At 42.1% G+C, this 23,670-nt stretch overlaps 1 protein-coding gene across 1 annotated transcript; it reads left to right on the top strand.

Moving 5' to 3' along the window:
* The first annotated feature begins 10,525 nt into the window (after positions 1 to 10,525).
* On the top strand, positions 10,526 to 16,810 carry gbp (glycogen synthase kinase binding protein). Its single transcript, XM_021558465.3, has one exon. The coding sequence runs from the start codon at positions 15,522 to 15,524 to the stop codon at positions 16,002 to 16,004; it is 483 nt and encodes a 160-aa protein (XP_021414140.2). The 5' UTR covers positions 10,526 to 15,521; the 3' UTR covers positions 16,005 to 16,810.
* Positions 16,811 to 23,670: the final 6,860 nt, after the last annotated feature.

The following is a 23,670-nucleotide window of genomic DNA, read 5'->3' as shown; positions in this document are numbered from 1 at the left end:
TTTATCTTATGAGAATAGCAGGTGAATCAATATCTCAAGATCGACATGCACTACTACAACTGTGTGGAGTCCATTCAATAAATAGACACTGCCCTCTAGTGGTTCAAAACAGGTGTCAGTTATGTTTATTTCCTGTGGATGTACTATGATACCATAACTACTGACATTGCGATCACTCATTATATTTGCATTGAGGCACATTATGACAGTAACAATGTTAGGCACATTATGACTGAATGACGGGTTATACAGGAAATTCTATCATTTCAGTTTTGATTTCATTGACTGAGATCCACAAATAGTTTCTGATGCAAGACTTGCGCAAGCAGAAAGCATATCGAATCTGACCTTTACGTTTGACTCTTGTGGTATGCGAGAGAAAATGAGATTGTATGTGTCTGTCTGTTGGTGTGAAATACCCTGGCAGTGTATTACCCAGTCTGGTCAGCTTTCAACACAACTGGGTTGAATTGAAGTGTTCTTATGTCACTTCACACACAACTGTGACTTGCAGTTCAGAGAAAAGGGTTGGTGTTCTCCTAAAGGTGTGGCATGACCACAGCACATGCAGCATGCACCCATAGACAATGATAGAGGACTAGTGGCCAAAAGGCTGTTTTATCATGGGCAGCACCATTGACGGCTTCCACCAAGCTTCCTCCATTTTAAAGTGGTCAACTGGGTGGGGATTCCTACGGGTTGTAGCCTCAATTGCGCTGCCCATGCTGTCACAGACGCTATAATGCCACAGATTTAAAGATGAGTCCTCTATCTTAATCTCTATGCGTGCACCCAGCAGTTGTTGAGAGAGCAATTCAAATCTAAACCAATTGAATCACAAATAAGAAAACTAGCCAATCACAAGGAAACAGTATCTCTTCGGGTAGATTTCCTTATGGTGAGAGGGTGGAGCCAAGAAACGTGTCAATGTTTACTACAACTCTTCAGAGATTTCTCTCTGTGTGTGTCTACATGTAAACACATACCAAGATGGATTTGTACAGCAGTGAACCTGATACCCTCCGGACAATCGCTATGAAAAACAATGGAGACAGGGAAGAGGAGGGAGGGGAGGAGGAGGCTGTTTGTTGTAGCTTTCCTCGTATAACCGCTGGTCTCATGATATATTCATCTGATTACTGGTGGTGCCTTTTGGCAGTGTGTAAACATAGTATCATACGAGCAAAACAACCTGTCACCTCATAGACTGGGTCTATGATTACGGAGATAGATTACACATATTATTGACTGTAGGGTGAGGTGGGTCAGATTGGTAGACTCAGGATACCATCTATCATCATGTCAACATGTTTACTTTAATATATCATTGTTTTTTGTTTTCTGTTCCCCAGGTCACATAACATATATTTTAACCATCATACTCTATGGTTAGGATTGGGGTAAAATGTTATCTTATGAGAACAGTTTAAAAAACAGAGGTATTCACTCAGTTTGCTCTTGCATATCTTGTACCAATGTTGACAAAATCCTCCTCCCTCATACTGTTGCGTTTTTGGTTGAGAAGAGGGACAGCTAAGGGGACGCTGTCTGGTGTGTTGACCACCAGAGCCTAGAGAGGATAGAGCTTCTGTGCGTGTGTGCATGTGTCCGTGTGACAGACAACGTAGGCAGAGTACAGGGCCTCTGATGCACATGGAGACAGCTGGTTCTGAATCTGGTTAGATAGTTCATGTACATACATACATACATACATACATACATACATACATACAGACAGACAGACAGACAGACAGACAGACAGACAGACAGACAGACAGACAGACAGTGGGGCAAAAAAGTATTTAGTCAGTCACCAATTGTGCAAGTTCTCCCACTTAAAAAGATGAGAGAGGCCTGTAATTTTCATCATAGGTACACTTTAACTATGACAGACAAAATGAGAAAAGGTATCCAGAAAATCCCATTGTAGGTTTTTTTATGAATTTATTAGCAAATTATGGTGGAAAATAAGAATTTGGTCACCTACAAACAAGCAAGATTTCTGGCTCTCACAGACCTGTAACTTCTTCTTTAAGAGGCTCCTCTGTCCTCCACTCGTTACCTGTATTAATGCCACCTGTTTGAACTTGTTATCAGTATAAAAGACACCTGTCCACAACCTCAAACAGTCACACTCCAAACTCCACTATGGCCAAGACCAAAGAGCTGTCAAAGGACACCAGAAACAAAATTGTAGACCTGCACCAGGCTGGAAAGACTGAATCTGCAATAGGTAAGCAGCTTGGTTTGAAGAAATCAACTGTGGGAGCAATTATTAGGAAATGGAAGATATACAAGACCACTGATAATCTCCCTCGATCTGGGGCTCCACGCAAGATCTCACCCCGTGGGGTCAAAATGATCACAAGAACGGTGAGCAAAAATCCCAGAACCACACGGGGGGGCCTAGTGAATGACCTGCAGAGAGCTGGGACCAAAGTAACAAAGCCTACCATCAGTAACACACTACGCCGCCAGGGACTCCAATTCTGCAGTGCCAGACGTGTCCCCCTGCTTAAGCCAGTACATGTCCAGGCCCGTCTGAAGTTTGCTAGAGAGCATTTGGATGATCCAGAAGAAGATTGGGAGAATGTCATATGGTCAGATGAAACCAAAATATAACTTTTTGGTAAAAACTCAACTCGTTGTGTTTGGAGGACAAAGAATGCTGAGTTGCATCCAAAGAACACCATGTGAAGCATGGGGGTGGAAACATCATGCTTTGGTGCTGTTTTTCTGCAAAGGGACCAGGACGACTGATCCGTGTAAACGAAAGAATGAATGGGGCCATGTATCGTAAGATTTTGAGTGAAAACCTTCTTCCATCAGCAAGGGCATTGAAGATGAAACGTGGCTGGGTCTTTCAGCATGACAATGATCCCAAACACACCGCCCGGGTAACGAAGGAGTGGCTTTGTAAGAAGCATTTCAAGGTCCTGGAGTCTACAGATCTCCAGATCTGAACCCCATAGAAAATCTTTGGAGGGAGTTGAAAGTCTGTGTTGCCCAGCAACAGCCCCAAAGCATCACTGCTCTAGAGGAGATCTGCATGGAGGAATGGGCCAAAATACCAGCAACAGTGTGTGAAAACCTTGTGAAGACTTACAGAAAACGTTTGACCTCTGTCATTGCCAAGAAAGGGTATATAACAAAGTATTGAGATAAACTTTTGTTATTGACCAAATACTTATTTTCCACCATAATTTGCAAATAAATTCATTAAAAATCCTACAATGTGATTTTCTGGATTTTTTTTTCTAACTTTGTCTGTCATAGTTGAAGTGTAACTATGATGAAAATTACAGGCCTTTCTCATCTTTAGTGGGAGAACTTGCACAATTGGTGGCTGACTAAATACTTTTTTGCCCCACTGTATATACATACATACATACATACATACAATTTCTCTGTTGTGGGATGTGATATGCCCAGAGCCAAATATACTCCATCCCATGACTCTGAATGCAGAGAAAACATAACATACTCTGCTGTCATGGGAGACAGAACAGCAGATGATTAGATATGAAAATGTTGTGTAACACTTTATTATTGGGGCCCCTGCATAGGGGTTGTGTACAGAGCCATGTGGCAACAAGCAGAGAGAAAAAGAAGGGGAAGGTGTAGGTGGGAGAGTTTCTAGAAAAACAGAAAATGTCTGCCCTCGTACCGACACGTCCTACAAGATAAAGTCTGTTTGGATTCAGTTCCATAACCTTTAGTCAGACAACATGGCGGACACCAGGTACTTTACAATCTGTGCTAAATGTGTTCGTCAGCAGAATACAGAGGCCATGATAGAGTTATGTACCAACAAGCTCTGTCATAACTCACAGCCTTGTGGGTCTAAAACTGGGTGACGCTTGACCCATCCCACTGGACCCATGGCCTTATTGTTGAAAATGTCTCACTCAAGCCAGCTGTGTACCAGTGGCTATACATAGAAAATAAGACCCCAGACTGTCAAACGACTGAAATAGCCTCGAACCAGGGTCCCCTATTTCAGAACAGATGGCTCTATTTACTCTGAAGTTCAATGCCACTTTTCTCCTTGTTAGGCTTGTTTGTTTGTTTGGGTGATGGGTCATGTTCGCCTGATGTGTTTTCCTACAAAGACAACATGGAGGTTTTGACCAGTGTATTCGAGGAACAAACTGTTTGGGAAAAGCTGATGACATACTGTATTCGTATGTGTTGCTGTTGATGATGACGAGCCTATTTTGCATAACACTGATCCATTTAAATCTTGGACATGTCTAATGACTAATGAGTCCACTTTCCACACTAGACCATATCACGCACACAGTGCACCGATGTCTACCTCTGGCAATGTTCAGCATGATCTTACCGGCTATTATAATTAGATCTGTGGGCCTCAATCCAACTTCAATGCTAGGTGTAGACAGAAGGCTCATCGATAACAACAGCCATTCCTAAGGTAGCATTCTCCTCTCACTGCTATGGCCACTGCTACCCTTTGTACTGGGGTGAGGCCAGAGAGAGAGAGAGAAACTGTGACAGTTAGATAATAAGATATGGTGAAAAAGCAGGACAGTGAACGCAGGAGCAGGACTGGAGAACGGAGACTCTGCGCAGAGTAAACATAGCCAATTGGCTCATGCGTTGGCAGCGGGCCAGCATCAGAGGGCAATCAGTGCATTCACTGGAACACGTGTTCCCGCCGGCCAACAACACACGGGGCCCGAAAAAGCCTGGGTATGGGTGGGAGGGGAGAGAGGGGAGGGGGCAAAGGGAGGGATTCTTAGAAATAGTAAATGAGTGTGACAAGTGTGGCCCACCAAAAACAAATGTGCAAAACAATGGGCATCAGTCCCATATCAACTCAGTCAACTCGGTTTTAGTGAATGGAAAGTTTTGATTGGAACTTCTGATCATTGGGATATTTAAGACGTTTCATCTGAAATTAGTTTCAATCAGGAAATTAAACGACTGAGTTGAAATGGAAACCTCCTTTCTCATCATTCATTTAATCCCCAAAAATAAATATCATGTTCCATAGAGAATATGGATATGTGTATTAATTTACACACACACACACACACACACACACACACACACACACACACACACACACACACACACACACACACAGAGAGCTTTATACTGTCGCCGTCTCCTTCTAAACTCCTGTAATCTCACATACACACCAAATCAGATCACAGTCCCAGGATTTGGCCAGGGTGAGGTTTTCTGAGAGTGAGAGAAACACCCTCCCTCTAGGCAAGCCTGCTATTATTCCTGCCTCCCTCTTGTCCCCCCTCCCTCTCTCCCCAGCTCGTTTCCCAGGCTCCCGTTTGACTTTGTTTTGACTGGGTGGAGGATCACCATGTTAGCCTGGGGAAGATGAATGCTGACTAAAAAGGTGCAATAAATGCACCATGGGTCTATATCAACTAGCAATGGAGACAATTCTATTTTGAATTCTATCAATTCATGAAGTGAAATCAAATTCAATTCAGAAAAAAAAAAATCTGGCCATCATTTCTATGAGGAATAATTTCCTGAATTGGTTGAATTTGCATGGTGAATGCACATGTAGCCCTACAGCTCCCACATAGACAAACAGACACACTACGGTGTAAATCCATTTGAATTGAATCAATTTTTGACAGCATCCCATTTGATTTAAACAAACCTTTCCGTACATGCTTGCCCATGGAGGAAGTGGTCAGAAAGGGACACTTTGGACCTGGATGCCAAAACAATCAGGAGATAAACGGTGCTCACACTTAATATACTTTAAAATGACTAAAACCAAATCGAAATTGTGTAGAAATGATAATGGTCCTACATTCATACAGTTTATTGACCGTGTTCAGCTCACACAATCACTGAAATGAAGGCTAGACAGTCAGGAAGCATAGAAAATGAAAAATAACATGGATAGAGGACTATTTTAATCATATTTTGACAGCAAGGAAATAACACATTTTCAGTGCAGCCCCCTGGACCGCATTGAAGACCGAATGCGGCCCCAGGGCAAAACGAGTTTGACACCCCTGACTTAAATGGTCTATTCTATTATCTATATTTCTATGATTTCAATAGGTTTTCTATGGAGGATTAACAGTAAAATGTATTCCCATTCAAGTCAACATTATCTGATATGTGGACCTCCAACCATTTTTGCGGTACCATTTGAAAGTTGACATTTCTATGTTTTATTTTATTCACATGACACCCATCCTGTATTCAAGAGCATGTTGTGTCTCAACCGATGACGGGCAACACACGAAAACCTCAGATGATTTTTTTCAAGAAATGATAAAATTGTTTGACAACCCTGTTTGTAAACTTTTAAATGATATCAATCTCAACCGTTTATCTTTTCCATTGATGAAGACGTGGATGTCTCATGGTATGGTGGGGTATGCAAAGGGGGTCAACTTTGAGCACTTTTATCTCTTGAATGTTTTGGCGTTCAGGTCCAAAGTGTCACTTTGAGCATGTATGTATGGGAGGTGTCGTTCAATTTAAAAGGGGCGATTTCAAAAACGGATTGAATTCATATGGATTTACTCTATGACACACACAGATACAAACAGCAGCTCTCACAAACAGCCCTGGAACTGATACTAAATGAATCTCCTAATGTATCATTGTTTCATAGCAACTAGAAACCCCTCCTGTGACCCTGATCCACTGATCTGAGAGCCTGACTAAACACAGAAACATACAAACACACCCACACTGTTGATGCACAAACACCCTGCATAAAAACAAAATGAACACAAACACACAGGGATTATGGTTGCTCGGTGTGAAGCATTGGGAGGTCAATAAAAACAGTAAACGCCATGCTGGCATTTAAATAGCAAACCCATGTGGTTGGTTCACTATCTCCATAACCTCCATGTTGCCCAGAGTAGGCAGAGTTACATCCTTGAATAGGCTTGTTCTAACAAGATGTCTTCTTGTTCACTGTGCTCAATGTTTTCCAAACACCTGGCTGCATCTAAATTGGCTTAAAGAGCATAGTATCCTTACCTGCTTTCCTTCATGATGACCACTTCTCCAAAGCAGCAGGAGGCAATAGGTGAAAACAACAATGGATACATATCCAACTAATCCATTAATCAAATGGGACAAAAGTAAAGGAGAGAAATAGATGAATTAAATCACAGTGTTAGAGCACAGACCCTGTTATCCAAGCAGGTCTGTTGTCCTTGGGAATTGGGAGGAGCAGATTTGACCATTTTTTCGGGATAATCTTTTGAGGAAGAGTTGTTAGAATCAGTTTAAGTTTCCAATTCTCTACTTTCAAATCCTTAATCCATATAAATTATACTGAATACCCCAATGTGCAATTCCTGTAGGATAAAAAAAAAACATATGCAGAATGAAGTAAAGGGGTCACAAAAGGAAGCTTTGGTAAAGTTGTGCGAACAACTCAAGGCTCTTTCATGCCTTTAGCACTTTGTTCAGTGTGTTTGGTTGTGTACCAAGGAAACGCCTCACTAGCATTAGCAGGAAGTGGGAAAATGTCTAGCTAATCTCAGCTATCCCACTGCAAAGAGGATATGAGTACGAATCTACACTCACAGGAACTCACACACTCTCCCTATGTTTACAAGTTTACTGTGAAGCACAAGGATTATCGCCTAGGTTACTTGGCAGTAGCAAGCTTTGTGCTTTGACAACAATGAAAGAAAAAGAGCCGTTGATAAAGTATTATAAATGAAAGGGAAAGGGGGATACCTAGTCAGTTGTACACCTGAATGCCTTCAACTGAAATGTGTGGAAACGGTGGCTATTAACCTTCAAACAATAACACTTCTCAAATCCTTATCTCATACTTTGAAGTAGATTGTTTTACAGCAGCCCCCACGTTCTGGAATATAACCCTCAAGTCCTTTATTTCTATGTTTAGTATATGGATTTTCTATCTGTTCTATAAACACAGCATGTTCTGGTATGTTCTATTCTAATTCATGTTCTAGTCTACTATTCTCCTCTTTCTCTGTTGATAGAATGCTTGAGTGGCATGTATGAACCTTGTTTTATACTTCAATTTTACTTGTGTTATTATTACTAACATTAGTAGTAATAATAGTATTAGTGCTATAGTGCTTGTGTTGACCTCTTGCTCCTTGGTCGCATTTCAAAATAAACCTTTCCATACTCATTATGGTCCTCATTGCAGAGAACAGCATTTCAGAAGCAGGCACCTCCCAAATGTATCTTACTGTACTTTCACCTTACATGACTTTGAGAGGCAGACGGGTTACACAACTCTCAGTGGTACAGGATGTACAGTACAAACCTGTATGGGGTCATTTGGTAGTGCTCTGTATTGAATGTTATGCGAAGGTCCAACAATGCTCTCTGTTTACTTTAATGCAGATCTTTACACCAACAGCAGTAGAGCAAGGTCTCAAAATATATGTTTTAGATTTCATACCCACAGTATAGCATTAGAATAGTTTAATGCAAAGTAATGGATGAAGCAGGAGCTCTGTAAGAATGCTCCAAATAGTATGCCTAAATCAAATCAACGTAGCTTCAAACCAAATTATGGCAACACATTATTGTGCTAATTACCCATAATATTAGGTAGCCTACATTTATCAGTTGGTTGAACTATCCTTTTAAAGGTAGGCCCATATGGCCGCTTGAATGTCAATGTTCTTAAATAGTTTTCTGACATTGAAAGTTGGCTGTAGTTCCGTGCCTGCAATAGCTAACTTTAGTCTAAATTACTCAGAGTACATTGACCTGTAAATCGCTACTACTATTAGCATGCTATTTCAGGGTCAGCCATTTAAGATCCAGATAGTTTACCCCCATCATTCTGTGGACACCTTTCGGGGTAAGAAACTGTTTAAAGTATTTAAAAATATTGTTAATTTACAACACTTTGTAATTAAGTAGTGAGTCATTGTTAATCCCTTCCTTCAATGACATCTCATTTCAATCACCTACAGTGCCTTGCGAAAGTATTCGGCCCCCTTGAACTTTGCGACCTTTTGCCACATTTCAGGCTTCAAACATAAAAATATAAAACTGTATTTTTTTGTGAAGAATCAACAGCAAGTGGGACACAATCATGAAGTGGAATGACATTTATTAGATATTTCAAACTTTTTTAACAACTCAAAAACTGAAAAATTGGGCGTGCAAAATTATTCAGCCCCTTTACTTTCAGTGCAGCAAACTCTTTCCAGAAGTTCAGTGAGGATCTCTGAATGATCCAATGTTGACCTAAATGACTAATGATGATAAATACAATCCACCTGTGTGTAATCAAGTCTCTGTATAAATGCACCTGCACTGTGATAGTCTCAGAGGTCTGTTAAAAGCGCAGAGAGCATCATGAAGAACAAGGAACACACCAGGCAGGTCCGAGATACTGTTGTGAAGAAGTTTAAAGCCGGATTTGGATACAAAAATATTTCCCAAGCTTTAAACATCCCAAGGAGCACTGTGCAAGCGATAATATTGAAATGGAAGGAGTATCAGACCACTGCAAATCTACCAAGACCTGGCCGTCCCTCTAAACTTTCAGCTCATACAAGGAGAAGACTGATCAGAGATGCAGCCAAGAGGCCCATGATCACTCTGGATGAACTGCAGAGATCTACAGCTGAGGTGGGAGACTCTGTCCATAGGACAACAATCAGTCGTATATTGCACAAATCTGGCCTTTATGGAAGAGTGGCAAGAAGAAAGCCATTTCTTAAAGATATACATAAAAAGTGTCGGTTAAAGTTTGCCACAAGCCACCTGGGAGACACACCAAACGTGGAAGAAGGTGCTCTGGTCAGATGAAACCAAAATTGAACTTTTTGGCAACAATGCAAAACGTTATGTTTGGCGTAAAAGCAACACACCATCCCCACTGTCAAATATGGTGGTGGCAGCATCATGGTTTGGGCCTGCTTTTCTTCAGCAGGGACAAGGAAGATGGTTAAAATTGATGGGAAGATGGATGGAGCCAAATACAGGACCATTCTGGAAGAAAACCTGATGGAGTCTGCAAAAGACCTGAGACTGGGACGGAGATTTGTCTTCCAACAAGACAATGATCCAAAACATAAAGCAAAATCTACAATGGAATGGTTCAAAAATAAACATATCCAGGTGTTAGAATGGCCAAGTCAAAGTCCAGACCTGAATCCAATCGAGAATCTGTGGAAAGAACTGAAAACTGCTGTTCACAAATGCTCTCCATCCAACCTCACTGAGCTTGAGCTGTTTTGCAAGGAGGAATGGGAAAAAATGTCAGTCTCTCGATGTGCAAAACTGATAGAGACATACCCCAAGCGACTTACAGCTGTAATCGCAGCAAAAGGTGGCGCTACAAAGTATTAACTTAAGGGGGCTGAATAATTTTGCACGCCCAATTTTTCAGTTTTTGATTTGTTAAAAAAGTTTGAAATATCCAATAAATGTCGTTCCACTTCATGGTTGTGTCCCACTTGTTGTTGATTCTTCACAAAAAAATACAGTTTTATATCTTTATGTTTGAAGCCTGAAATGTGGCAAAAGGTCGCAAAGTTCAAGGGGGCCGAATACTTTCGCAAGGCACTGTATCTAGTACAAGCAATTCCTCACAATCAAATGTCGACCACATTATCTACCAAGAGAATTATCTTCGATTATAATCACAGCCGTATATATTCCCCCCCAAGCAGACACATCGTTGGCCCTGAACAAACTTTATTTGACTCTATGTAAACTGGAAACCACATATCCTGAGGCTGCATTCATTGTAGCTGGGGATTTTAACAAGGCTAATCGGAAAACAAGAATCCCTAAATTCTATCAGCATATCGATTGCGCAACCAGGGCTGGTAAAACCCTGGATCATTGTTATTCTAACTTCCGCGATGCATATAAGGCCCTCCCCCGCCCTCCTTTCGGAAAAGCTGACCACGACTCCATTTTGTTGCTTCCAGCCTACAGACAGAAACTAAAACAAGCTGCTCCCGCCATCAGGTCTGTTCAACGCTGGTCCGACCAATCTGATTCCACGCTTCAAGACTGCTTCGATCACGTGGATTGGGATATGTTCCGCATTGTGTCCAACAACAACATTGACGAATACACTGATTCGGTGAGCGAGTTCATTAGAAAGTGCATCGGCGATGTCGTACCCACAGCAACGATTAAAACATTCCCAAACCAGAAACCGTGGATTGATGGCAGCATTCGCGCAAAACTGAAAGCGCGAACAACTGCTTTTAACCAGGGCAAGGTGACCGGAAACATAACCAAATACAAACAGTGTAGCTAGTCCCTCCGCAAGGCAATCAAACAAGCTAAGCGTCAGTATAGAGACAAAGTAGAGTTGCAATTCAACGGCTCAGACACAAGAGGTATGTGGCAGGGTCTACAGTCAATCACGGATTACAAAAAGAAAACCAGCCCCGTCGCGAACCAGGATGTCTTGCTCCCAGACAGACTAAATAACTTCTTTGCTCGCTTTGAGGACAATGCAGTGCCACTGACACGGCCCGCTACCAAAACCTGCGGACTCTCCTTCACTGCAGCCGACGTGAGTAAAACATTTAAACGTGTTAACCCTCGCAAGGCTGCAGGCCCAGACGGCATCCCCAGCCGCGTCCTCAGAGCATGCGCAGACCAGCTGGCTGGTGTGTTTACGAACATATTCAATCAATCCTTATCCCAGTCTGCTGTTCCCACATGCTTCAAGAGGGCCACAATTGTTCCTGTTCCCAAGAAAGCTAAGGTAACTGAGCTAAACGACTACCACCCAGTAGCACTCACTTCCGTCATCATGAAGTGCTTTGAGAGAGTAGTCAAGGACCATATCACCTCCACACTACCTGACACCCTAGACCCACTCCAATTTGCTTACCTCCCCAATAGGTCCGCTGACGACGCAATCGCAACCACACTGCACACTGCACTAACCCATCTGGACAAGAGGAATACCTATGTGAGAATGCTGTTCATCGACTACAGCTCAGCATTTAACACCATAGTACCCTCCAAACTCGTCATCAAGCTCAAGACCCGGGGTCTTGACCCCGTCCTGTGCAACAGGGTACTGGACTTCCTGACGGACCGCCCCCCAGGTGGTGAGGGTAGATAACAACATCCTCACCCCGCTGATCCTCAACACTGGGGCCCCACAAGGGTGCGTTCTGAGCCCTCTCCTGTACTCCCTGTTCACCCACGACTGCATGGCCATGCACGCCTCCAACTCAATCATCAAGTTTGCGGACGACACTACAGTGGTAGGCTTCATTACAAATCCTACAATGTGATTTTCTGGATTTTTTTTCTCATTTTGTCTGTCATAGTTGAAGTGTACCTATGATGAAAATTACAGGCCTCTCTTATCTTTTTAAGTGGGTGAACTTGCACAATTGGTGGCTAACTAAATACTTTTTTGCCCCACTGTATATACTGTACTCTATATCATCTACTACATCTTGCCATATTTATGTAATACATGTATCACTAGCCACTTTAAACTATGCCACTTTATGTTTATATACCCTACATTACTCATCTCATATGTATATACTGTTCTCGATACCATCTACTGCATCTTGCCTATGTCGTTCTGTACTATCACTCATTCATATATTGTATGTACACATATTTACAGTATGTACATGTACTTTATCCCTTTACACTTGTGTGTATAAGGTAGTACTTGTGGAATTGTTAGGTTAGATTACTCGTTGGTTATTACTGCATTGTCGGAACTAGAAGCACAAGCATTTTGCTACACTCGCATTAACATCTGTTAACTATGTGTATGTGACAAATAACATTTGATTTGATCATCCATACCAATTACTGCCACGCATCTATATGCATTACCAAGTCATCAACTGAGGAAGTTATGTTAGCACACAGGGTCTAAGATTTTGTCCGTTTCTCCATGGAGCAGGTTCCTAGAACTGACTCTCTATGGGGACCCAGTTGATGGTTGCACCATGGAGCAACAGCACGTCGAGCAAACTATCCACCGCCTCTGAGCAGGATCCCTTAATCACTGACACAGCGCATGCATTCTCCCTAACCAAATTAGACATGACATTTAAGGACCTAAATTAAGGGTGGAAAACAAGCTACGCTGTTTATAGGCAAAAGTGGAGCTTAGTGTTTGGCTGTCTTTTGGGCAAACTGGGAGTTCCAGTTGAGGTGATGGTACTCACAGCACTGGCAAAAGAATGTGAAATTGACTCTGACACGCTCCCTCCTTCTCAGAGTTAGAATACCCACTGATAGCCGTTTGAGATAAAACATGAATTGTACTTCAGAACATGGGTGTGTATTATGATACATTTTTGTTGTGCCATTCTCTCTAAATCAGACAAAAGGGTGTGGTAAATAAAAAGGTACCTGGACTACAACTTGTGAACAGAAGTTGTGCAGCACTGAATTCTACAGCAGGGAATCTACTTCCACAACCCCTTAGTATTATGAGGCTGTTATGTGACTCGACAGATTGATAGCCTGTAAATGACAGGAAAATCAGGTGAAGTAAGGTCACTATGCTCTTGAAAAGATTGTAATCTTTGTTGATCAATCTCATATGGTGAGAGAGCTTTATGATTGGCTGAAGGTTGCAGAGCGTTGCTTTCTCTCAAGTAACAGCATGCACTGCAGCTCTGCCAAGTGAGTCCTACAGCCAATGGCATTCACTGCATCATGTTCACCATGCAAACATTGCCATGTGATAGGGAGCTGGATAGCCAATTGCACTTTAGATGAAGTCGTAGATGAAGTTCAGTTCATGGTAAACACACCAGAGGGCCAAATTATTCCTTGGAAAAATTGTATATTAGTAAACAGTATAGGATGCCCTCTTCTCTTTTACTGAATCAAAGATATATGACAAAGGTCAATTATTCTAATACAACATCTCTGGGAGCATCACATTACATATCCATCAAGTTCAACTCTACCAAATATTTAGTGAAGCCAACTACATATTTTTGCTGAGTTTCAGCCCAAATGAGACATTACAAAAGGGCTCTGTCTGTCTGTCATGTAATCTCTGAACAGTATGTCCCATAGGTCAGGATCTCATTGTCAAACTCGGATGAGTAACTTGATTGTTAGCTTAGGGTTTATTGATGTTGAACAATGTAAATAATTATTTGATTGTTTTTCAGTGGATGCAATACTAGGAAGCGCCTTATATGGTGTCAGCACATACTCAATGGAAGGAAGAAACCCAATGACCCTCTGCTTTGGCAGAGCTCCAAGTCCTATCAAAGTCAAATGAATAGGCGCTATACAGTCAATACATTGTTTCCCCAGTTCCCCTCCCATTCTCCGACAAGGATAGAGTCATACTAGTAAAATGGGAACATTCCTGCAACAGGAACACAACCAGCTGTTAAACACACAGACAAACAGGAATTGTTGTTGACCAGCCAGCTGTTTACTGCATGTCTCAGTCAAAGCGGAAGAGAAGGATGAATTCGATATTGCATTGTACTCTGAACCTAGTAAACATCTTATAAGTATAAACTACATCCACTCCCCATACTGACTTTATTTTAAGCCTTGCGAAGTGTTAAGGAAATCTATCACGTACCCGAATGACATGAAGGGGCTAAGGGACAGGCTGTAGTACAGACACGCACCACGTGAACACGATAGTCGCCCCTTATTTGGTCATGAGGGCGCTCTTTGACTGGAGCGTTTGAGTTCAGTACGATTCGGAGAAATCAGAAACGTACTCCATGTTCTAACCACTGATGTAAATCAAACGCATACAGCACGTTTTGTGCATAAGAGATCGTGCATTCTGATGCATTGACAGATGCATCTGCACAAATTATGCATAAAAAAAAAGTGTATTACCATAATGTAATCATTGTAATTGATATAATCCGAACATTAATCAATTATGGTTATTTCAACAATCCAGCAAATCTTCGTTAAACATTTGAAATATGAAGCATTTTAGAGTGGAGGGATGATATTGAAAATAATATTGCATGAAAACAATTGAATGATAGCTAATTGTGATAAAATACTTCTTGGTCAAAGGTTTTTGATTTCATGGGTTGTGGAATATAGCAATTTGCACCAAGAAATAAGTCCGGTGTATGACAATTTGAGGTTGTTTTAAAAACATCGTTCATTTGACCCACATAATATAGCTAGACAGTTACGAGTTACGTGTCCAGTTGGCTAGATGTGCCAAGACTGAATATAATCAGGGGAATCGTGCTTGTCGGTCTTTAAATAAGATATGAATAGTCAGAGTTGTGTTCAGAAAATGTATGTCATACATACGGAATTCTATAATAAAATAAATAATGTAATACTTTGTACGGAAAATAATATAAATTATGATTCTCACTATTTGAACATTTTTTAATGATGATCGCACCCACATTGGAAATGGTACATTCCGGATTCTACGTCATCTTTTGTTTACAAAATATCGAGAGGGTTACTTGATTACTTGCTTTTCTGCCGAGCAACGTGGTGAGAGGAAGGAACTGAGCTACGCTCCCATTCATTTCGAAAATACAGCTGAGAAACACACAAAATACAACAAAATGCCTTGTCGAAAGGAGAACTACATCCTCTTGGAGCAGTCTGTTACCGTCGATTCGAAAGAAGTGGACGCTTTGGTCACGAAAATCGGCGAGGCGCTGCAGCTTCACAACAATAGTGCTAATCAAAAGACGATGTCGTGTCTCCACGGTCTCAACGGCAACTGCAGCAGTAGCAACATCAAACAAGCTAACAACAACAACAATGGCGTGGCCCAGCAAAAACGAACCGGGTGCTGCATACGGCTTCGAAACCGGGGGCAACGTAGTAACAGAGCTAGTCCATACAACTTCCCTGGCTCAAGTAACCAGGAGTGGGACAATTTCAAACCTTGGAACCGAAAGAGGATCAGCGCAGCTGTCGAGAACGACGACCCACATCAGTTACTTCAGGAATTAATATTGTCTGGGAATCTAATCAAAGAAGCGGTCAGGCGGCTGCAGTTCTCTACGACGGAGTGTGGAGATCTTTCGGACAATCTGTAATGCTGATGATGCGGACAATGTATTCATTATCGAGATGTTACGGACAAAACGAAAATACTATTTTGCTGACCTAGCCAGCTATAACGTTCTACTATACATGTTTAACGATTAAATATGTCATGGTGGTAACGTTAGTATGTCTAATTTGTGAACGCTAATTTAGGGTTTTCATTTAGCCAATTAACGTTAGCCATGTTTGAAACTCCACCTTTTGATGGTTCATTTAGATTTTTGTTTATGGGTTGGGACTCTCCTTTTCACTATTCGCTGGCTTAGTTTGTAGCTAGTTATGTAAACCAAGTGAACGCTTTACGTTGACCTTGTTTACAAATCTAATCTCAGGCCGCCAGTATTGCCTGTTTTGTATTTGTCCGTTAAATTTGAAACGATTCAAATCAAAGGTCTTACGTTACTAGTTAGCATGCTAGGCTAGCGCCACACTCATGCCAGGATGAATTCCAAACGTCCCTAGCAACCCAACACTGACGGCAGCTTTGTATTTCCTTTACAAAGAAGGAACGGGATCAACAACGAGCTACCAAAACCGTGTAAGAGCCGGAGTCAGGCGACATTTCAAATGGTTGACTAAATGTCTCTTCGAACTGTCTGGGGGCGGTGTATTTTTTTTATAATGATGGGACACTTGTGCTTAACCTTATAATTCCAATGCGGATTTGTGTTTATCATTTTCCAATTGTCTGTCAAGTTATTTACCATGACCACTTCGCAACGAAGTATTTCCTAATGTTCCTGAGTATTCAGGCCTTTTGGTGTCTTAAAATAAACACGGTGTTTTTTTTCTTCAATTTGGTGTGTGTATGCTTTTCGCCATCAGATAAAGGTTCCAATAAAATATGGCTAGTAACTGCAGCATTTGGGAAGCCTGTCAACACACTACTATACAAAACGCTGCCCCACGTACACTGAACAAAAATATAAACATGAAACATTTTCAAATATTTTACTGATTTCATAAGGTAATCAGTATCTAGTGACCACCATTTGACTCATGGAGCACGACACATCTCCTTCGCATAGAGTTGATTGTGGCCTGTGGAGGTTTTTGTCCCGCTCCTCAATGGTTGTGCGAAGTTGGTGGATATTGGCGGCAAGTGGAACATGCTGTCGTACAATGGGTGACATGTCTGGTGAGTATGCAGGCCATGAAGGAACTGACATTTTTAGCTTCCAGGAATGACACAGATCCTTGCGACATGGAACCATGCATTATCAAGCTGAAGCATGATGTCATGGCGGTGGATGAATGGCATGACGATGGGCCTCTGGATATCGTCATGGTATCTCAGTGCATTCAAATTGTCATGATAAAATGCAATTGTGTACGTTTTCTGTAGATTATGCCTGTCCATTCCATAACCCCTCTGCCACCATGGGGCACTTCTGTTCACAACGTTTATGTCAGCAAACAACGTTTCTGTTTTGAAACAGAAATTGACCTTGATATCATTCTGTTGGTTTGAATCTGTTGATGACCCCATGTGGATAAAACTGTAATGATAACCACTTTAATTTTCAGTACACAGTGTGCTACTGTAGAACAGACACCAGATGGCAGTATACGACTAGGATGTGGAAAACATAAAATTACTTGTTTTTTTGCCCGTGAATATTTGAGTCATTTTGGATTCCAAATAACCTCAAAGAATAAGATTATGTAAACAAATGGACTTCCGTATACACATATGGGAATTCACAGCTAGTGTGACAGGCTATGAAGTTAAGATTTCCACCAATTTCAACCACAAACAATACTATAAATAATATGTCAGAGCATTGTGAGGATTTTGCTGGCAACAATCAGAAGCCTATTGTGGCTTGTATGAGGTATAAATAAATGAGGGTTTTCATTGTAAATAGAGAACCATGTAGAAAATATATATTTCAAACCTTTGTAGAGCCTTATCATTTAAAAATACGTGTATCAAGAGAAAACCAGTCATAATAGTCATAATAATCAATAATATTTCAACCGGACAATAACGTCGTCAATATAAAAGGTAAACAAGAAAGGCGTTCTCTCGGTCATGCACATGAAAAAGCTCTGGGACACTGTAGTGTCCACTCATTCAGAGAGTTCTTACTCCCTAATTTTTCAGAATACAAGCCTGAAACAATTTCTAAAGACTGTTTACTTCTAGTGGAAGCCATAGGAAGTGCAATTTGAGTCCTAAGTCAATGGATACTATAATGGCATTCAATAGAAAACTACAAACATTTAAAAAATCCCACTTCCTGGATGGATTTTTCTCAGGTTTTCGCCTGCCAAATCAGTTCTGTTATACTCACAGACATTTTTTAAAATTTTTGGAAACTTTAGAGTGTTTTCTATCCAAATCTACCAATTACCTGCATATCCTAGCTTCTGGGCCTAAGTAGCAGGCAGTTTACTTCGGGCACACTTTTCATCCGGAAGTGAAAATAGTGCCCCCTACCCTAGTGAAGTTAAGCATAGAAAGATATTTATGACATGCGTATGTTTAGCCCTTGAGCTAACTCTGGCACTGGATAAATATGAACATTTAGCTTTAGAGTCAGCAATGCCTATGATGTTGTATTAAAATCAGGGTGTGAGTCATTCCTTTAGACTACAATGTGTCGTAGTCATTTTGATTTACTCTCTCTCTCTCTCTTTAGTCTTTTTAGCATGGGACTGCTTCGCCAATGTGCAAATCCCTTCCCAAAATGTGTGGGCCCTAGAGGCTCACAGCGAAATATTTTGGATGATATTTAAAACCCAGTTGTCACTTTGAACAAAGTGTTTCACACAATAACTAATTAGTGTCACTTAGGTTGGAAGCTGGTTTATCTCAGGCTGACATTTTCAATGTAGTCTTATGTCTGTCGCTATATTCAGACATAAAAAATAGGAAAGTCACTGAACAACTAGAAAAGAGAGAAGGACAATCAAACATGTAGAGGGAAGAAGTTGCCCCTAGCTAGACAGTAAAGGTCAGTTTAGCATTTACCCTCCTATATGGTTAGGATTTGAAGAGGGTAAGCGGTCACAACTTGCAGACTTGTTTACGTGCTGCTGTGCGTTTTGTTGCTAACCTTACTTTGCTACCTGACAACTTTACAGTTTTTACTTTTTATATTTTTAGTTTTTCCCTCACTCAACTTTTTTTTCATTCAACTTTTTCACTCTGGACGCTTTATCTGGACATGGTTCGTCAGGAACTCCACCAGCCGAAGCGAAGTAGTAACATTAACATGATGCCTTCTAATTGTAGTCGCTGTACTCATAATATACAGGAGAACGATCGCCTTACGGCTGCTCTCTCCCAGCTGCCATGAGGTGGCATTTGCAAGCCCAGCTTCAGACGCAATCGTTAGGCAAGGGTAATTTCAGTGTAGGAAAGGATGAAACAGCGTCTGTGCCACCAGTAAGTACAGATAGTAACGTTAGTATAAATCCCCTCGCACGGTCCCCGCAGCCGGACAACTTTCTCATGGCTTCTGGAGGGAAATGCTGTAGGAATGCTCATTCAGCCGACGGAAACTTTCAACCGGTTCTCCCCATTAAGCAGCGAGTCAGAGTCAGAGGCCGAGCCTTCTCTGGTCTCTACTCCTCCCGTTATGGGGTCTGAGACACCGAAGGCTCCCACCATTAGCTCTGACAAATTGACAACCCCTAGTCATTGGAGACTCCATTACCCGCAGTATTAGACTTAAAACTAATCATCCAGCTTGTAAATCAGCTAGAAAGATGTGTCGGCATCAAGTAATTGTCTCTGGCCCCCTCCCAGGTGGGGGGAGTGATGATCTCTACAGCAGAGTCTCACAACTCAATCGCTGGTTGAAAACTGTTTTCTGCCCCTCCCAAAATATAGAATTTGCAGATAATTGGCCCTCTTTCAGTGACTCACCCACAAACAGGGCCAAGCCTGGCCTGTTGAGGAGTGACGAACTCCATCCTAGCTGGAGGGGTGCTCTCATCTTATCTACGAACATAGACCGAACTCCCCTAGCTCCACAATGAGATAGCCAGCCTGCCAGCTTAGTGGAGTCTGCCACTAGCACAGTCAGTGTAGTCAGCTCAGCTATCCCCATTGAGAGCATGTCTGTGCCTCGACCTAGGTTGGGCAAAACTAGACATGGCGGTGTTCGCCTTAGCAATCTCACTGGAATAAAGACCTCCTCCATTCCTGACATTATTGAAAGAGATTGGGATACCTCACATCTCAAAATAGGGCTACTTAATGTTAGATCCCTCACTTCAAAGGCAGTTATAGTCAATGAACTAATCACTGATCATAATCTTGATGTGATTGGCCTGACTGAAACATGACTTAAGCCTGATGAAGTTACCGTGTTAAATGAGGCCTCACCTCCTGGTTACACTAGTGACCATATCCCCCCGTGCATCCCGCAAAGGCGGAGGTGTTGCTAACATTTATGAAAGCAAATTTCAATTTACAAAAAAAAAAAACGTTTCGTCTTTTGAGCTTCTAGTCATGAAATCTATGCAGCCTACTCAATCACTTTTTATAGCTACTGTTTACAGGCCTCCTGGGACATATACAGCGTTCCTCACTGAGTTCCCTGAATTCCTATCGGAACCTTTAGTCATGGCAGATAATATTCTCATTTTGGGTGACTTTAATATTCACATGGAAGAGTCCACAGACCCACTCCCAAAGGCTTTCGGAGCCATCATCGACTCAGTGGGTTTTGTCCAACATGTCTCCGGACCTACTCACTGCCACAGTCATACTCTGGACCTAGTTTTGTCCCGTGGAATAAATGTTGTGGATCTTAATGTTTTTCCTCATAATCCTGGACTATCTAACCAGCATTTTATTATGTTTGCAATCGCAACAAATAATCTGCTAAGACCCCAACCAAGGATCATCAAAAGTCGTGCTATAAATTCTCAGACAACCCAAAGATTCCTAGATACCCTTCCAGACTCCCTCTGCCTACCCAAGGACGTCAGAGTACAAAAATGAGTTTACCACCTAACTGAGGAACTCAATTTAACCTTGCGCAATACCCTAGATGCAGTCTCACCCCTAAAAACTAAAAACATTTGTCATAAGAAACTAGCTCCCTGGTATACAGAAAATACCCAATCTTCCAGAAAATTGGAACGGAAATGGCGCCACACCAAACTGGAAGTCTTCCGACTAGCTTGGAAAGACAGTACCGTGCATCGAAGAGCCCTCACTGCTCGATCATCCTATTTTTCCAACTTAATTGAGGAAAATAAGAACAATCCAACATTTATTTTTGATACTGTCGCAATGCTAACTAAAAAGCAGCATTCCCCAAGAGAGGATGGCTTTCACTTCAGCAGTAATAAATTCATGAACTTCTTTGAGGAAAAGATCATGATCATTAGAAATCAAATTACGGACTCCTCTTTAAATCTGCGTATTCCCCCAAAGCTCAGTTGTCCTGAGTCTGCACAACTTTGCCAGGACCTAGGATCAAGGGAGACACTCAAGTGTTTTAGTACTATATCTCTTGACACAATGATGAAAATAATCATGGCCTCTAAACCTTCAAGCTGCATACTGGACCCTATTCCAATGGCTGCCTAAATATGATCTCCAATCAGAGACAACGATAAACAGCTGCCTCTGATTTGGAACCATACCAGGCCAACATAGAAATAAAACCACCTAGATTACCCATCCTAGTCACACCCCGACCTAACCAAAATAGAGAATAAAAAGGCTCTCTATGGTCAGGGCGTGACACTTCCTGTTAAGGCAAGGGCTGATTTCAAAGTTTTACTGCAAACCTACAAAGCATTATATGGACTTGCTCCTACCTATCTTTCCGATTTGGTCCTGCTGTACACGTACACTACAGTCATAAGACGCAGGCCTCCTAATTGTCCCTAGAATTTCTAAGCAAACAGCTGTAGGCAGGGCTTTCTCCTATATAGCTCCATTTTTATGGAATGGTCTGCCTACCCATGTGAGAGATGCAGACTCGGTCTCAACCTTTAAGTCTTTATTGAAGACTCATCTCTTCAGTGTGGTCTGGCCCGGGAGTGTGAAGGTGAACGGAAAGTCACTGGAGCAACGAACAGCCCTTGCTGTCTCTGCCTGGCCGGTTCCCTTCTCTCCACTGGGATTCTCTGCCTCTAACCATATTACATGGGTTGAGTCACTGGCTTACTGGTGCTCTTCCATGCCGTCCCTAGGAGGGGTGCGTCACTTGAGTGGGTTGAGTCACCGACGTGGCCTTCCTGTCTTTGTTGGCGCCCCCCTTGGGTTGTGCCGTGGCGGAGATCTTTGTGGGCTTTACTCGGCCTTGCCTCAGGATGGTAAGTTGGTGGTTGAAGATATCCCTCTAGTGGTGTGGGGGCTGTGCTATGGCAAAGTGGGTGGGGTTATATACTGCCTGTTTGGCCCTGTCCGTGGGTTTCATCGGATGGGGCCACAGTGTCTCCTGACCCCTCCTGTCTCAGCCTCCAGTATTTATGCTGCAGTAGTTTGTGTCGAGGAGCTAGTGTCAGTCTGTCATATCTAGTATTTCTCCTGTCTTATCTGGTGTCCTGTGTGAATTTAAATATGCGCTCTCTAATTCTCTCTTTCTTTCTTTCTCTCTTTCGGAGGACCTGAGCCCTAGGACCATGCCTCAGGACTACCTGGCCTGATGACTCCTTGCTGTCCCCAGTCCACCTGGCCGTGCTGCTGCTCCAGTTTCAACTGTTCTGCCTGCAGCTATGGAACCCTGACCTGTACACCGGAAGTGCTACCTGTCCCAGACCTGATGTTTTCAACTCTCTAGAGACAGCAAGAGCAGTAGAGATACTCTGAATGATCGGCTTTGAAAAGTCAACTGACATTTACTCCTGAGGTGCTGACCTGTTGCACCCTCGACAACTACTGTGATTATTATTATTTGACCCTGCTGGTCATTTATGAACATTTGAACATCTTGGCCATTTTCTGTTATAATCTCCACCCGGCACAGCCAGAGGACTGGCCACCCCTCATAGCCTGGTTCCTCTCTAGGTTTCTTCCTAGGTTTTGGCCTTTCTAGGGAGTTTCTCCTAGCCACCGTGCTTCTACACCTGTATTGCTTGCAGTTTTGGGTTTTAGGCTGGGTTTCTGTACAGCACTTTGAGATATTAGCTGATCTAAGAAGGACTATATAAATACATTTGATTTTGATTAATTGTAGAAATGTACAGGTTGGATGTGTCAATGCATACATTGTGAGGATTAATCAACAGAGACACACTCTAAGCTGACAATTTGTTTTGTATTACGATGCTGTTGGAGTGTGGAGATGACGCCTGGTGACACTCATTCAGACATCAGGTGATCAAAGGCTTCCACAAGGAATAAATCCTACCTCTGACTGGTTCACCACGACTTGATTGAAATTATTTTCACTCATCGATTAAAAATGATGAAGGTATTAAACTGTGAGTATGATTAAGAGTTCCCGAGTGGCGCAGCGGTCTAAGGCACTGCTTCTCATTGCTAGAGGCATCACTACAGACCCTGGTTCGATTCCAGGCTGTATCACAAACAGCTGTGCTTGGGAGTCCCCTAGAGCGGCGCACAATTGGCTCAGTGTCGTCCGGGTTAGAGTTTGGCTGGGTTAGGCCGTCATTGTAAATAAGAATTTGTTCTTAACTGACTTGCCTAGTTAAGTCAAACATGTTATTTACGAGAGGAAA

Source organism: Oncorhynchus mykiss, chromosome 2, assembly GCF_057628025.1.
Source record: "Oncorhynchus mykiss isolate SJ-2025 chromosome 2, ASM5762802v1, whole genome shotgun sequence".
Lineage (NCBI taxonomy): Eukaryota > Metazoa > Chordata > Actinopteri > Salmoniformes > Salmonidae > Oncorhynchus > Oncorhynchus mykiss.
This window is presented reverse-complemented; position numbering and strand designations above follow the sequence as displayed.

Coding starts and splice junctions, on each gene's coding strand:
- gbp (XM_021558465.3), top strand. CDS start 15,522: ATGCCTTGTCGAAAGGAGAACTACATCCTCTTGGAGCAGTCTGTTACC.